A 13,548-nucleotide genomic window follows, 5' to 3' on the forward strand; every position below is an offset into this window, starting at 1 on the left:
CTTCTATCTGCCCCGTACATATACACATAGATCCATATGCATTGTGTCTCGACGAGTTCTTACGTAAGACAAGGCATGGCCGCGGCTGGGTTGGCACACGACCATCATGCCGCACCTGGCACTACAGATCAAGGGCGACTTTGCGAATGTCACGCGGTTCGTGCCTGCTGAGGGCGTGGATGCAGCTCTTCTCATTCCGATTGAGTGTACGCATTGCCATGAGGCGCACCCCAAGGCTGTAGCGCTGGACCCATCGAACGTCGACGAGACGGAAAAGAGCCGTGGCGAGGTGAATTTGTTAGTGAACTGCCCAGCCTGCCGCCGTGAAAATACAGCGACGTTTGTCGTCAAGAAGCCCGGATCGAAGGAAGACGGAAAGCTTGGCGAAGTCTCGCCGTACGCTGAAATTGTGACAGACGACGACAATGGACCTACGTGGCATACGCTCTGCACAGTGGAGTTTCGCGGTATGAACCCATTGGAGTGCGCTATTGGAGACCTACTCACGGAATCGAGTTCATGGGCGTGTGTAGGCACAGAGTCTGGCACCACCTTCACGGACCTCGAGTTCGATGATGGCGAGTGGCATGACTATGACGACAAGGCTGGTGATGAAGTTGCCATCACCGATGTGGAGCTTCGTTGGCAGAAGGTCTAACGCGGTATACGACCAAGCTCTTGCAAGAGCGCACGTTCACGGTCGGGCGAGACGGCCTCGAAGCCGTGCAGCGTCATACGGTAGGTCCCTGTGCCCCCTGTGAGGGCACGTAGTCGTGTACTGTACCGCATCATACGTGCAAGGGGAATCAATGCAATGATCGTCAGGGGCTGACTCACGTCTGTACGCTCAGATCCCTGATCAAGTTCGTCGGGTGGAATGTAGATTTGGTAGTTCGACGACGACGACGACGACGACGACGACGAAGGTGTGGCCTGCTCCATGGGATGGATCATCTCCACAATCGAGCCATGCTGCTCCACACTAATATCACTCGTGAGTTTCCCGGCGTAGGTGTCCGGTGCATCCACAGCCACACGCATCATAGGCTCCATCAGCTTGGTATGTCCCTGCACTCGTTCACCAGGCTTCGGTCGTTGGGCATAGCCCAGAGCCTTGCGCAGCGCTGTGGCTACCACGAGACGCACTGCCGCTGGGGAGCTCAAGTCAGTCCCAAACACCTGAATGTGCGAGAGCCGAATGTGGACGCCTTGCATAGGGTAGCCACTAAGAGGACCACGTGCTAATGCCGCTTGCGCACCTTGCAGGAGGACTTGCTCAAGCGTCAGGCCAGACTCGTACGTCAGGTTGGGCGTCTCGCCCAAGTCGACCACCACATCGTTGCCGCCCAAGCGAGCTACGCCCACTTCGTCGTCTTGCAATGGTCGCACCTGCAGCGTGACGCCTGCCTGTACCTTCTTTCCGCCAAGGTCCTGGTCGAGAAGCTCAGTGACACTAGCTTCCAGACCCTCTTGCACCGTCTCGCGATAGCCAACGCGAACATGGCCCAGGTGGGCATGTACCTGAAATTCGCCTTCCAAACGATGCTTGGCAATCTCCAGATGCAGCTCGCCCATGCCGGAGAGAACGGTTTGACTGGAGGCACCAGCTCCACCCTCAGTGACATGCAAACTGGGATCTGTACGTACGAGCATACGTAGCGCTTCTGACACGGCGGCCTCGTCGGCTTTGCTGCGTGGCTCCACACTTACGCTAAACACCGGTGGTGGGACATGCACACGACGAAGACGCAGCGTCTGCATGTCATGCTTGTGGTGTCCCTTTCCATGCGTACCCCGCTTGGTATCCACAAGCGTATCGCCCGTGCGCGTATCCTTGAGACCCAGCACGACGCCAATTTGGCCTGCATGTAGCGCTGGCACGTCGACATATTGATCGGCATAGGGAAGTAGCAAGCGCGAAATGCGCTCTTTTTGGTGTGTTGTGGTATTGATCAGACTTGTAGCACTTTGCAGCGTACCGGAGTAGACACGCACAAAGGTAATGGGGCCTTTGCGTTTGTCCCATACCACTTTGAACGCAAGCGCTGACACGCCAGGGTGTGTCAGCTCGACGGTTGTCGCCTGCGCACGAGGCGAATCTGGATGCAGAATCCCGTCGACAGGCGGTCGATCTTTAGGGCTTGGTAAGTACAAGCCGATGGCGTCAAGAAGTGGCTGCACACCGACATTGCAAGCGGCTGCGCCACAGAGAACAGGGCATACCTCGCCTTGCAGAGTGAGCCGTCGCAGCGCGGCTTGCACGTCCTCCAGTGATACACTGTCCATAGCCGTATCTGGATCGTCCATAGCCAAGAGACGATCAAGTAAGTCCACATCCAGCGAGGTGACAAGTTCCAAGAGGGCATGCCGTGCTTCAGCCGCCGTGGCATACAGAGTGCCATGCCGTTCTTCCGACAGGGAGATCGTGACCACGTCTTCGCCTGCAACGCCATCGAAGCGCAGAATTTGCATACGTAGTAGATCCACGACACCGATAAGCGGATCGTCCGACTTCGACGATACGTTCGCCCCTGCCTCCTCGGGCGCCTGCGACCGGTAGACAGGCAGCTGAAGAAGCGCGGGGCGTTCGTGCAGACCCTTGTCGACAATCGAGCGTAACGAGCGTGCTACACTGGCTCCCGCACGATCAAGCTTATTGATAAAGAAAAGATGGGCTTGCACGCCATAACGCTTGGTTTGGCGCCAGACGTTCTCGCTTTGCGGCTCGACGCCTTCGACGCCGTCCAACACGACTACGGCGCCATCAACAACACGCACCGTACGCTCCACCTCAATGCCGAAATCCACATGCCCAGGTGTATCCACCAGCGTCATGGCCATGGCCTGCTGATTGGATGTGTTGGTCCACCATACCGGACCTACAGCCGCACTTTGAATCGTGATACCACGCTCCCGTTCTTCCTCGAGGAAATCCGTCACAGTGCTCCCACTATCCACGTCACCTGGCGCTGTTGCCGTGTGTTCCTGCGACGGCGGCTGCAGACCGGGCAGCGAGAGCGAATTCGTTAAGTGGAGCAGTCGCTCTGTCAACGTCGTCTTCCCAGCATCGATGTGCGCCACAATACCGATATTACGTATGGCGTCCACAGGCACAGCATGCGCTTGCCGTTGCGCTGTGCTTCGATGAAAGAATCGCGCTGGGGGACGCGCACATGCACGCAGCCACCACGCAGAGGAGCGACTGACCCAGCGCGCCATGGACGATCGTAGGCAAGTACGGCGTGCCTCGCATACAAATCGGGCCCCGATCTGTGTCACACTATGATTCTCTACGGGGCGAAGTTTCACGGTCTGCACGGCGGTGGTGGCGATCTTGTCGATCATCATCGTAGCGTGACCGATCATCCCGAGACCGGTACCGCCGCTCATAAGAGTCATGCCGATGGCCACGGTCCTCATACCTTTGTCGCGAGCGATCACGGTCCTCATATCGATGCGAGCGATGATTACGGCGACGATCGTCTTCATCGTATCGACGTGACCGATAATCGCGATGGCGCGTATCTTCCTGCCTTCGATCATAAGAACGGTGGGACGAGCTGGGCTTCGTATGGCTCGAGGGTGCTTTGCCTGTGCGCTGCTTGACCCACACGCCATGTAGTTTAGAGACACTTTGGGAGAAATCCACCCAAATCCGGCGATCGTCAATCAAGACATTTTGCATTTTGGTATAGGCCTAGTGTGAGATACATCCAACGTACCTGTTCAGCGGAGGCTCGCTCCTCAAACTCGATGAAGGCGTACTGCAAACTATCGCCCGTCTTCGGTAAGTGCTATACCCACATACCTTTTTGTCTTTGATCACTTCACAGCTGCAAATCTTACCGAACCGCGAAAAGATAAGTTCCAAGTCCTCACTGCGCGTTACAGGATTCAGCTTGCAAACAAACAGGACATTCTCCGGCGGCTTGACGTCCGCATGAGGCAGATCACCGACGATTTCTAGCGTGAGCGCAGCAGCCGCTGCGTCCTTTTTCCGACGCTCTTCTTCCTTTGCACCAAGTTCAGACTCTTCCTCTTCCGTACGAACAGCCGGCGCTGCCTCTGTACGAGGCTCTGTCTCGTTCTCAGGCGCCGGCGGCGATGCAGACGTCGCCGTCATGGCACAGATGGTGGAGGCTGACGAAGACATGCACGTAGTCCGCGTGTCGCGTGTAGGCCGAGAGGAACGGCACGCGCGCGTGCACGCGTCGACCCAGCGCGTCGCGACGCGCGCTGCAGTGCCTCTTGCCACTCCACCATGCTGAGCCAACGCACCCGGCTGGCGACGCCAGCCCCGTCGTCGGATCATGATATCCTATCCTCGCCCAGCCATGGCAAGACAAAGGAGGTGGAGATGCCATCGCACACACTCGCGACACCGCCGCCCTCGTCGCCCACACGTATGACATGGCCATCCAAGGGCCCTTCCGACACAGCGCCGACACAATCTGGCTCGCCTGTTAAGCCTGCACGCGCACCGACCATGGCTGTAAAAGAGACCATCCAGCCGATGGTGATTACTGTGCCTGATGAGGCGACGTTCTCGCTCTCGTTGGACTACACACACACCTTCGTCATTGGCCGATGCAAAGAGCCTCAACGGGCCCCGACCTTGGCATCTCATGCTTTGTCGTTTATTGGCTCACAGCCACTTGCATTTGTCTGCCTGCCCCCATCCGCCAAACATGCCAGTCGCTTGCACGCTCTCGTGCGCTGGGTTCCTTTTTCTTCGCCCACAGGTGATGCGACGCCGATCGGCACCTTTGTCATGCGCATTCTCGGACAAAATGGCGTGGTTGTCCAAGGCAAGCGCCATCGTGCTGGGCAAGTCGTGCGACTCAACACAGGAGAAAATGAAATGGACTTTTTCGGGGCGAAACTCGCTGTGCAAGTCCCTCGCTCTACCGCCGTGGTCATGCCACCGCCCCGCCCAGTTGCTACAGTTCTCTCGCCTGTAAAGAAAATGGTGCAACGAGCTCCCTCACCAGCGCCTGTGGATGTGCCATCCAGTCCGCCACGTCTAGATGACTTGCCGATGTCGGCACCCATGGTGGTGCCTGCGTCGAGCCCTGGCATGGAGCGCATGTCGTCGCCTACACCCTCCGCTGCTGCGCCTTTGGAAGAAGCTCCGCTCTCTCCGACACTTCCTGCAAAGAAAGATACCACTACCGATACCGTCCCCAAGCCGGGCGCCGAGTTCTCTGTGCCTGCTTACATGGATCTCGCACGTCACTTGGTGGAGCGATTGGCGCCTACCTACGACTTGGCGGGCCTACTTGCTGGCGCCATTGTGTTCCATCGCACAGCGACGATTTCCGCGTCGGAAGCTGTTCGCAGTGTGCTGGCGTCCAACCCTGGCATGCTTCGTGGCGAGGCAGGCGCTCGCGCTGCGGCTTTTAGTCCGTCATCACGCCGGATTCTAAGTGACGACGTAGCGAAGCGGTCGCCTGCGCATGGCGAGCAGATCCGTCACTGGTACACAGGCGACGACAGTCGCTGGCCGAACATTGCACGCCAAGCCTGGCATGAACGCCTGGAAGAAGAGCTGCAAAGCAAGCCGATGTTTGGCGTGATCCAGCGACCTGGCAAAGATACGCGAGGCAATCCATTGGAATGTTGGTACTACTATGACAAGGAGAATGATGAAGATGGCGAGCGAGCCTTGAACTTAGGCGCCTTTGTGAAGCCGATGCGCAATGTCGTTCGCAGTCAGAAGCCCATCTTTTGGAAGAAGAGTGAGTATGGCCGAGCTACGAGCCGCAACGGTGGCACCTCGGACGACGATAAGTTGCCCTATTCGCCACGGACTCACTACAGTGAGTCGGACACGAAGAAGGCCCGCAAGGTCGACGTGCTCGATACGACACTCGATGAGCCGGAGAAAACATGGGACCGCGTGGGCGATCAAGAGTGGTCATCGCGACCTCGCAAGAAGCGGTCTGTGCCACCATCGTAAATAGACGGTAGTGATGTCATAGTAGGACCTCACGCGGTAAGATGCCACGTTCGACCCATCGCTCGATCAAGTCACACACGCCGGGGTACGGCAGCGGCTCGCCATGGGGCCCTATCGGAGCGGCAGCCATATCTTTGAGCTCATCGGTCTCCATCGCAGGGTGATCAGGTCCGCCTACACCGCCCATACACGCGGGCAAGCCCAACGCGGGGTCGCCATGTCCTTTGAACTCGCGGAAATCAAAGAGTTGGAACTCTTTGCCAAACACAATAAAGTGAGCAAAGAGCGAATTGACATGGCCTTCACAGCTCAGGTGAAGAAGCAGTGGGAAGTGTGCATGGTATATGTGAGCAAAGATACGCAGCATTTGTTTGTACATTTGCTTGGCTGTGGTCATGAATGTAGGGGGGAAATCGCGTGCTAAGGTCAGACAAATGACGACATACAGGGCTTGGTAGGGAAGACCGCTTCATCATTTAAAAGCTGGCCGATCCATGTCATGACAAAGTCGATGTACTGCGCCGCAGGCAAATGAATAGGCTTGCGATGGACATCGACCCACGTATAATGTAGACCCACGCCAGCTGACATGGTCGGGAAGTTATGCGGCGTGCATGTCTCCGCAATTACACCGCAGAACTGATTAAGGTTGTGGAAGAGGTCAAACACTAGAATAAGCAGACAGCAAGACGTACAATTAACGGCAATCCACTCGTACGGATTCACATATTTAGGCAGCGCCACAATCGTACGGAAGGACCCTTTGATCAGCGTACTTCGCACAAACGGCTGACACAAGTACAGCGGTTTGGGCGCTGCGACGGTAGGAGGCAGCGAAGTGGCAGGCGCCTGCCCCATGTACGCCTCTGGCATAGCCGCATCAAACGTCTGTTCCAGCGATGCAGGATGGCCATGCCGACCTTTGTACTTGGGCGATATGCCCATAGAGCGACTATGCCGTAAGAAAGCACACCACGTACCCGATCTGGTTAAAAAAGCTCATGATGGCACGAACACACCTACAAGTGAGCCAGCCTCACGACCGAGCGCAGCCTGTCTGCATGGGCCGCCGCGCCGCTGCCCACAAACCAGTGGGCCCCACCCACGTCGGCGAAGAAATTACGTAATCGGAACGAAGCTTGGCTCCCTGCTCGTTTTCGTCGTCCCTCGGCTGCGTTTGTTTGCCTGTCGGTTTGTTTGCAATGCCCATTGTACCTATGGGGAATGGCCTGCTGCGTGCCTCGGCACGTAGCTCGGTCCTGGCATGGAATGCTGGAGCACGCACATTTGCCACCTCTACATCTGTGACAGCGGCCGTCAAAGCAGGTACGTACACAGACAGTTTTCTTACCTTGTGCAGCACCGAAGAAGAAAGTAGCTGTGCGCCGCGGCGGCATGACAGGCGAGCGCCGAACGGGTGGCCTGCGTAAGGGTGGTGTGGACGTATGTATTTATGTGACTTACCAGCAAGACATCGGGTCAGTTGACGAAGGCTACGCAGCACTACCAACGTGCAGCGGACATGTCGGATCTGATGACGCTGAACGCTGGCGCCGTCGTCGAAGCGGAGGTGGGTGAGCCGCTGGCCTGGTCGAAGCGTACGCTATCAGCGTTCGAAACGTTTGGCCTTCCGCGCGAACTGGCGCGCAAGCAAGCCACACAGCCCCGGCCTCGTACTGTGGTGCGTAGTGCCACACAGAGCTTGATTCGCTCGTTGGAGGAGGCCAAGGAAGTGACGACGACCGTGCCACGCCGCATGCTGGTGGGTGACCCAGGCTGTGGCAAGTCTACGTACCTACTCCAAGCGGTGGCCCACGCTTTGGAGTCCAAATGGGTTGTCTTGTACGTGCCTCGGGCGGTTGATTGGATCAACTCTTCGTCGCCGTACTTGTACTCGTCTCAGCTTGGCACGTACTTGCAGCCAGAGTTGGCACAGGCAATGATGCAGTCTCTTCTTAAAGTGAATGGCAGCCTCCTGAGCCACGTGAAAGGAGCCGCCCTGCGTCTCTCTGAATCGCATGTGTGGGAGGACCAGACACCACTTGACAAGGTGTTAAAGGAGGCTCTGCAGGAGAGTGTACCGCCGCATATTCGCCAGTTGGCTCTGGAGCATGTAGTGCGGACACTCGCCAAGCAGACGCAAGTGCCGTTCCTGGTCGCTGTGGATGATGTCCAGGCCCTGTTTAGCACGTCCGAGTATCGCGATCCTGACTTTGCTCCCCTGCAGGCGTACGAGTTGGCATTGCCTCGAGCCTTGCTCAACTTGTGCGTAGCCCCTGCGCCAGGAGAAGGTGTGCAGCGCGGCGCTGTGCTCACGGCTATGAGCACGTCGCATGCCTCGTTCCCTCCCTCGGCGGAGCTACTGACAGCGTTGCGTGAGGCGACGTCCAGCACCGATGGAAGTGTGCCGTGGGACCGTCTGATGCACATGGTGCACTGCCGCCGCGCTGCTGCGCGTGTGCAGGAGCCAAATGCGTACACGCCTTTGCAGGATACCCACTTGGCACATGCTCAAGCCGCGCAGTTTGCTGTGACGGATGTGAGTTCCCCACTCGACCAAAAGGAGGCTGCCTCCATTCTCCAACTGTTGCACCGGGAGCGTGCTATTTGGACAAGTACGTGTTTGTCAACTATGGCTAACCTATCAGTCCCCAACGATGAAGTATTCATGGCCAAGCTGGTGGAGAGCAACGGCAACATGAAAGTGTTTGAACGTAGCCTGCGTACCTCGTTGATGTAGTAGAAAAGCCCTCTAGCTCTCCACGAGGAACGACACGCACGTGTATCATCACATAGAGCCACGTGATCAACCAAGGCGTGTGTGCCTGGCAACGTGCGCTAGTCGCGTGCCGACACGCAGGCCCATGCGCTGGTCGGACTGTGCTACCATGACAGCTCGCAATGGTGTCGTGCAGCTCGCGCTGTGCGCGATCTCGATTTATACGATGTTCTTGGTATGGGGTCTGCTCCAAGAGAAGAGTATGTATATCTGTTATCCTCACGCAATCAGTCACAACTACCGTGTACAAGTCGGGCGACGATCCTTTGGACCCTTTCAACGAGGATGAGCGGTTCGAGTATGGTGTCCTGTTGAATGGTATTCAGGCACTCTGCTCCTGCTTAGCAGCCTCTTTATACCTGCTATACCGCCGTCGCGGCATACCGTCGCAGGGCCGCGGTCTCTTGGGCCATCTGGGCCTCGACGTGCTTACTCCCACAGGCTGCCAACAGGCGTTGGTCGCCCGTGGAAAGCGGAAAGCGAACGAGCCACTTCGGGGCCTGCGTAAGTATGTGTCACCTTTGTGGCAGCAGTATTTGCTGGTGTCGGCACTGCAATCGACGGCGTCCTGGCTGAGTATTGTCGCGCTGCGTCACTTGTCGTTCCCGGCGATCACACTGGCCAAGTCTAGCAAGTTGGTTCCTGTACTCTTGATGAATGTGTTGCTGTACCGCCGCCACTTTGCTGCCTACAAATATGTGGTTGTTTTTCTTGTGACGCTGGGTGTGTGGATGTTCATGGCGCTCGGTAAGAAGAAAGCGGTCAAGGGACCTAAGGGCAATAGCGTGCTGGGCATGACACTTTTGGGCATTCATTTGCTGCTGGATGGTGCTACCAACAGTACACAAGACGAGGTCTTTGAGACGTATGGGCCGCTTGTGTCAGGTACGCAGATGATGCTGGTGATGAATGCGATGTCTGCGTCCTATATGGTCACAGCGCTGCTCCTTCCGGAAGGCATTGTTACGTATGCAATGACCCATATGCGGATGCACCTGGCGTCATGGCTGCATCCCCACTGGGTGGCCCAGGTCATTACTGCTGGTCTCTCGCATCCGACTATGACATGGACACCACAGGTCGTATCGGGGGTCCAGTTTCTCTTGCGTCACCCCGATGCCGCGCGTGATGTGCTTCTCTATGCCTTGGCAGGGGCCGCGGGCCAGATTGCGATTTTCGAAACGCTGGAGCGCTTTGGCAGTTTGACGCTGGTCTCCATTACGGTATGTATGCCACGTGTACTCACAGCCAGGTTACACGCAAACTGTTTACGATGCTGTTATCCATTCTCGTATACAAGCACCACCTTCGCTCGTTGCAATGGGTCGGTGTGGCAATTGTCTTCTCTGGCCTGTTTATTGAGATGCGACAAAAGCAGCGCCAATCAGCCGCGGCTGCTCGAGCCAAGGCGCAGTGAGTCTATAAGCGTGTTGTGTAGTGGAATGGATAGGCATGCCATAGTCGCTACCACATGTACTGATGCCGTTCTGTGATTGGGAGACGCCAGCACCGCATTCGCTGGCCCGGTCCCTTCGTTGGCGCGACGAGCGGCCCGTGCGCTACGCTCACGCCTTCATTGTCTTTGAAGGTGGAGGTGTCGTACATTGATCGTGACAAACGGGCCGTTGTAGCCCTTGACTTCTTTGTGGCAGCCATGAGGCCAGCCTAGTACAAAAGCGGATACGATGGACGTTTGTTACGCCTCGTCATTATGGCGACGGTGCAAAAGATGGAAGAGCCTGTGCGGATGGACGTCCATCGGTAGGTACCACTCTCTCCTAATGATCCAGCGGGGGCATCAGTGTGCAGCACTTGCGTGAATTGGCCCAGCGAACAGAAACACGCAAGGAAGACCGTCGAATGGCGGTGATTCGTAAGGCTCGTGACGATATTGGGCGCAAATACCATATCGAATCCATCATTGGCGAAGGTGGCTACGGCGTGGTGTTTTCTGCCCTGCATCGAACGTCGGGCGTACGTGTGGCGATCAAGCGTGTCGCGCCGTTTGAGCACCAGCTGCTCGCCATTCGTACGCTTCGTGAACTACGCCTTCTCCGTTTCTTCCACGAGCATAGTGCGTGCGAGAACATCATTAAGCTTTTGGACGTTGTGATCCCCGGCGACCGATTCAGCTACCAAGATGTGTACTTGGTCCAAGAAATGATGGATACCGATTTGTACCGCGTGCTTCGTACACAGGCACTAAGCTATGACCATGCTCAATACTTTACCTATCAAATTCTGCGGGGCTTGAAACCCATCCATGCCGCCGGCGTGCTGCATCGCGATATCAAGCCAAGCAATCTGTTGGTCAACGCCAACTGCGACTTGAAAATTTGCGATTTCGGGCTAGCGCGCGATATTGGGCGTCCAGGTACACAGGTTCGGGATATGCAACTTACAGAGTACGTCGCAACGCGCTGGTACCGTGCGCCGGAAATCATGCTGTCCAGCAAGTCGTATACGAAGGCTGTGGATATTTGGTCGGTGGGATGTACGTTGTATGAAATGCTATGTGGCGAGCCTTTGTTCCCTGGCAAGGACTACCATCATCAAATGTCACTGATTCTGGACGTGCTGGGCACATCGTCTGTCGAGGCCATTGCGTCCCAGTGCTCACAGCGCGCATTGGACTACGTCCGCGCTTTGCCATGGCGCGCGTCCAAGCCATGGTACACGCTTCTTCCAGAGATCCGACCAGAAGCTTTGGATTTCCTTACGCGCACAGTGGCTATGGACCCCCAGGCACGAATGACAGTGGAGGAATGCTTAGAGCACCCGTTTGTCGCGCCCTACCACGACCCAGGTGATGAGCCCTCCGCACCCACGCTCGATCCGACGACGTTCCTTTTCCAAGCGCCCAAAGCGGCGACCATTGATGTGCATCGTCAGGCCCTGTGGGAAGACGGGCAGCGGTATGCGTTACGATCATCGCGCGCCTAGGCTTGGGCTGACGATCTCTATTTTTTCTGGCGCTTATCGAAGCGCTGTCGCTCCTCTTCAGGCACCATGTACCCTTGGTCCCATGCATGCTTCAAATCAGCGATGCAGGCGGCCTGATGCTCGGCATGGGAGGCATGGTGGTCCATATGGTCCATTTGCCAGGCAAATACATAGGGTTGAATCCGGCTAATCAGATGTTTTTCGCACCCCAATACGTCCGCCACTTGACGACCATCCAGCAACGGCTTGGCCGACGCAAACTGGGCCAGCTCTTCATCCGCGACATACGTCCAGAACGTGGCAAATTCGTCGACAATGCGTTCAGCTTGCACAATGTCCAAAGGGCCGTCGTGGCAGTACGGCGCCAAGTCACTGAGCATGGCAAAGAGCAGCGTCATGGACAGCTCCACATACAGTGTGGGGTTGGTAATGCTCGCATGGCGCAGCAACAACCCGATGGTTGATCGCCTCGTCGTCATTGGAGCAGGTTGGAATCGGTCGAGGGATGGACGTGAAAGTAGCTGCGCGGCTGTATGAAGATGCAATACCGGGTCTTTGGTCGTCCGATTCCCCAGCTTCAGGCCACTGGCGATGGTCAAGACGCCCGCCCATACGGCCTTTTTCTTCTCGCGATAGTAGATATGCTGTAGTGGCAACAAAGCGACAGCATACCATAGTAGACGCTGCATCGGAGCAGCATGTTCGGACGTAGTGAATGCATCGACCCAGTCACGAGGCATACGACGCCAAAGGTCCGCGTACGGGCCACATTGGTGGAGAATGCCGTGCAAGCACGCAGCGACACGAAGCATGGCCTGGGGGGAGAGAGCAGGGAGAGGCCCTTCATTGCTCGTGCCCTGATCGTGCGAGAGATAGAGTGTTTCGTCGTGCGGAGGAGGCGGTAGGAAGACGGCACGGTAAAGCTCCAACTCTGTCAGCAGTTCCAGCGCATGCAAGGGATCGCGGCCGGACAGCATCTTGTCCACTTCGATGCCAAACCGCTCACGACTGACTTTGCATGTGAGCGCATCCCGCAACTCTTGGGCCGTGGCCTGTGCTTCTTCCGACGACTGCGCGCCATGCGCTTGCCCACGCAACGTTGCCCGAATATCCTCGTGAATGCGGTAATGAAATCGGCTCGCAAACCGAACGCACCGCAAAATACGCAGTGGATCATCACGGAATGTCGATACGGGCTCCAAGGGAGTTCGGACCAGCCCTGCCTGCAAATCTTCCCACCCATGCTCCGTCCAGTCTTCGACACGATGTGTGTGAACATTGTAAAACATCGCATTCACAGTAATGTCACGCCGCATCGCATCTTCGAAGGGTGTCCCGAACGACATGACAGGAATCCGACTTGTGCCCTCGTACTCCTCTTTCCGCAGATTGACAAAGTCCAAATCCAGGCCAAGTACACGCGCTGTGGCCGTCTCCAAGTTTTTGCTTTGCTCTGGATTCGCGGCGATCTTGCCGATGTGACTAATACTCTCTTCGCGCGACCACTGCTTGTCCATAGCCTGCGCAAGCGATGTCGTGCCAAACGCATCGCTCTGTAGGTACTCGCGCAGAAACAAAGCAAAGTGGTGGCCAGTGAGCGTCGACAAGGAGATATCGAGGTCATGCGACGGCAAGCCCAGGAGCTTGTCACGGACCCACCCACCAGCCACGCGGGCCTCGCATGCAAGGGTAGGAGAAGAGCTTGGCCGGGCCATATCGCGAAAGCGATGAGCTGTGCCGTCCACGTCAATAGAAGGGTTCGTCGCTGTCATCCAGCGACAGGTATCGTCAAGCAGTGTACATAGCCATTGTTCATGCTGCGTAAGCGAAAGACTTGGTGTGGCTGTCATGACACACCGATAGAGAA

General features: G+C 56.7%; 9 protein-coding genes across 9 annotated transcripts; 5 read left to right on the plus strand and 4 right to left on the minus strand.

Moving 5' to 3' along the window:
- Window positions 1-106: 106 nt before the first annotated feature.
- On the plus strand, window positions 107-533 carry Malapachy_4047 (hypothetical protein; the record flags this gene model as incomplete). The annotated part of the gene is made up of 2 exons (XM_018138502.1): window positions 107-467; window positions 517-533. The coding sequence occupies 2 exons, from the start codon at window positions 107-109 to the stop codon at window positions 531-533; spliced, it is 378 nt and encodes a 125-aa protein (XP_017991839.1).
- Window positions 534-654: 121 nt separating this feature from the next.
- Window positions 655-3,219, minus strand: Malapachy_4049 (mef2-translation elongation mitochondrial; the record flags this gene model as incomplete). Its single annotated transcript, XM_018138504.1, has 1 exon — window positions 655-3,219. One exon carries the CDS (start codon window positions 3,217-3,219, stop codon window positions 655-657), a length of 2,565 nt encoding a protein of 854 aa, XP_017991845.1.
- A 61-nt stretch (window positions 3,220-3,280) lies between these two features.
- Malapachy_4027 (cyclophilin-like protein) lies at window positions 3,281-4,123 on the minus strand (the record flags this gene model as incomplete). Its single annotated transcript, XM_018138483.1, has 3 exons — window positions 3,281-3,697; window positions 3,723-3,782; window positions 3,809-4,123. The coding sequence occupies 3 exons, from the start codon at window positions 4,121-4,123 to the stop codon at window positions 3,281-3,283; spliced, it is 792 nt and encodes a 263-aa protein (XP_017991552.1).
- A 138-nt stretch (window positions 4,124-4,261) lies between these two features.
- Malapachy_4038 (hypothetical protein) lies at window positions 4,262-5,959 on the plus strand (the record flags this gene model as incomplete). The annotated part of the gene is made up of 1 exon (XM_018138493.1): window positions 4,262-5,959. One exon carries the CDS (start codon window positions 4,262-4,264, stop codon window positions 5,957-5,959), a length of 1,698 nt encoding a protein of 565 aa, XP_017992083.1.
- A 140-nt stretch (window positions 5,960-6,099) lies between these two features.
- Window positions 6,100-6,962, minus strand: Malapachy_4026 (hypothetical protein; the record flags this gene model as incomplete). The annotated part of the gene is made up of 5 exons (XM_018138482.1): window positions 6,100-6,107; window positions 6,149-6,379; window positions 6,406-6,627; window positions 6,655-6,911; window positions 6,940-6,962. The coding sequence occupies 5 exons, from the start codon at window positions 6,960-6,962 to the stop codon at window positions 6,100-6,102; spliced, it is 741 nt and encodes a 246-aa protein (XP_017991596.1).
- A 199-nt stretch (window positions 6,963-7,161) lies between these two features.
- Window positions 7,162-8,699, plus strand: Malapachy_4039 (hypothetical protein; the record flags this gene model as incomplete). The annotated part of the gene is made up of 4 exons (XM_018138494.1): window positions 7,162-7,285; window positions 7,320-7,402; window positions 7,431-8,574; window positions 8,608-8,699. The coding sequence occupies 4 exons, from the start codon at window positions 7,162-7,164 to the stop codon at window positions 8,697-8,699; spliced, it is 1,443 nt and encodes a 480-aa protein (XP_017992084.1).
- A 148-nt stretch (window positions 8,700-8,847) lies between these two features.
- On the plus strand, window positions 8,848-10,155 carry Malapachy_4011 (udp-galactose transporter; the record flags this gene model as incomplete). The annotated part of the gene is made up of 3 exons (XM_018138467.1): window positions 8,848-8,938; window positions 8,970-9,961; window positions 9,991-10,155. 3 exons carry the CDS (start codon window positions 8,848-8,850, stop codon window positions 10,153-10,155), a joined length of 1,248 nt encoding a protein of 415 aa, XP_017991978.1.
- A 294-nt stretch (window positions 10,156-10,449) lies between these two features.
- Malapachy_4013 (mitogen-activated protein kinase) lies at window positions 10,450-11,681 on the plus strand (the record flags this gene model as incomplete). Its single annotated transcript, XM_018138469.1, has 2 exons — window positions 10,450-10,499; window positions 10,529-11,681. 2 exons carry the CDS (start codon window positions 10,450-10,452, stop codon window positions 11,679-11,681), a joined length of 1,203 nt encoding a protein of 400 aa, XP_017991789.1.
- A 17-nt stretch (window positions 11,682-11,698) lies between these two features.
- Window positions 11,699-13,531, minus strand: Malapachy_4030 (trna nucleotidyltransferase; the record flags this gene model as incomplete). The annotated part of the gene is made up of 1 exon (XM_018138485.1): window positions 11,699-13,531. The coding sequence occupies one exon, from the start codon at window positions 13,529-13,531 to the stop codon at window positions 11,699-11,701; it is 1,833 nt and encodes a 610-aa protein (XP_017992080.1).
- Between the last annotated feature and the right edge of the window lie 17 nt (window positions 13,532-13,548).

Source organism: Malassezia pachydermatis (genome assembly GCF_001278385.1).
Source record: "Malassezia pachydermatis strain CBS 1879 chromosome Unknown scaffold4, whole genome shotgun sequence".
Taxonomy (NCBI): domain Eukaryota; kingdom Fungi; phylum Basidiomycota; class Malasseziomycetes; order Malasseziales; family Malasseziaceae; genus Malassezia; species Malassezia pachydermatis.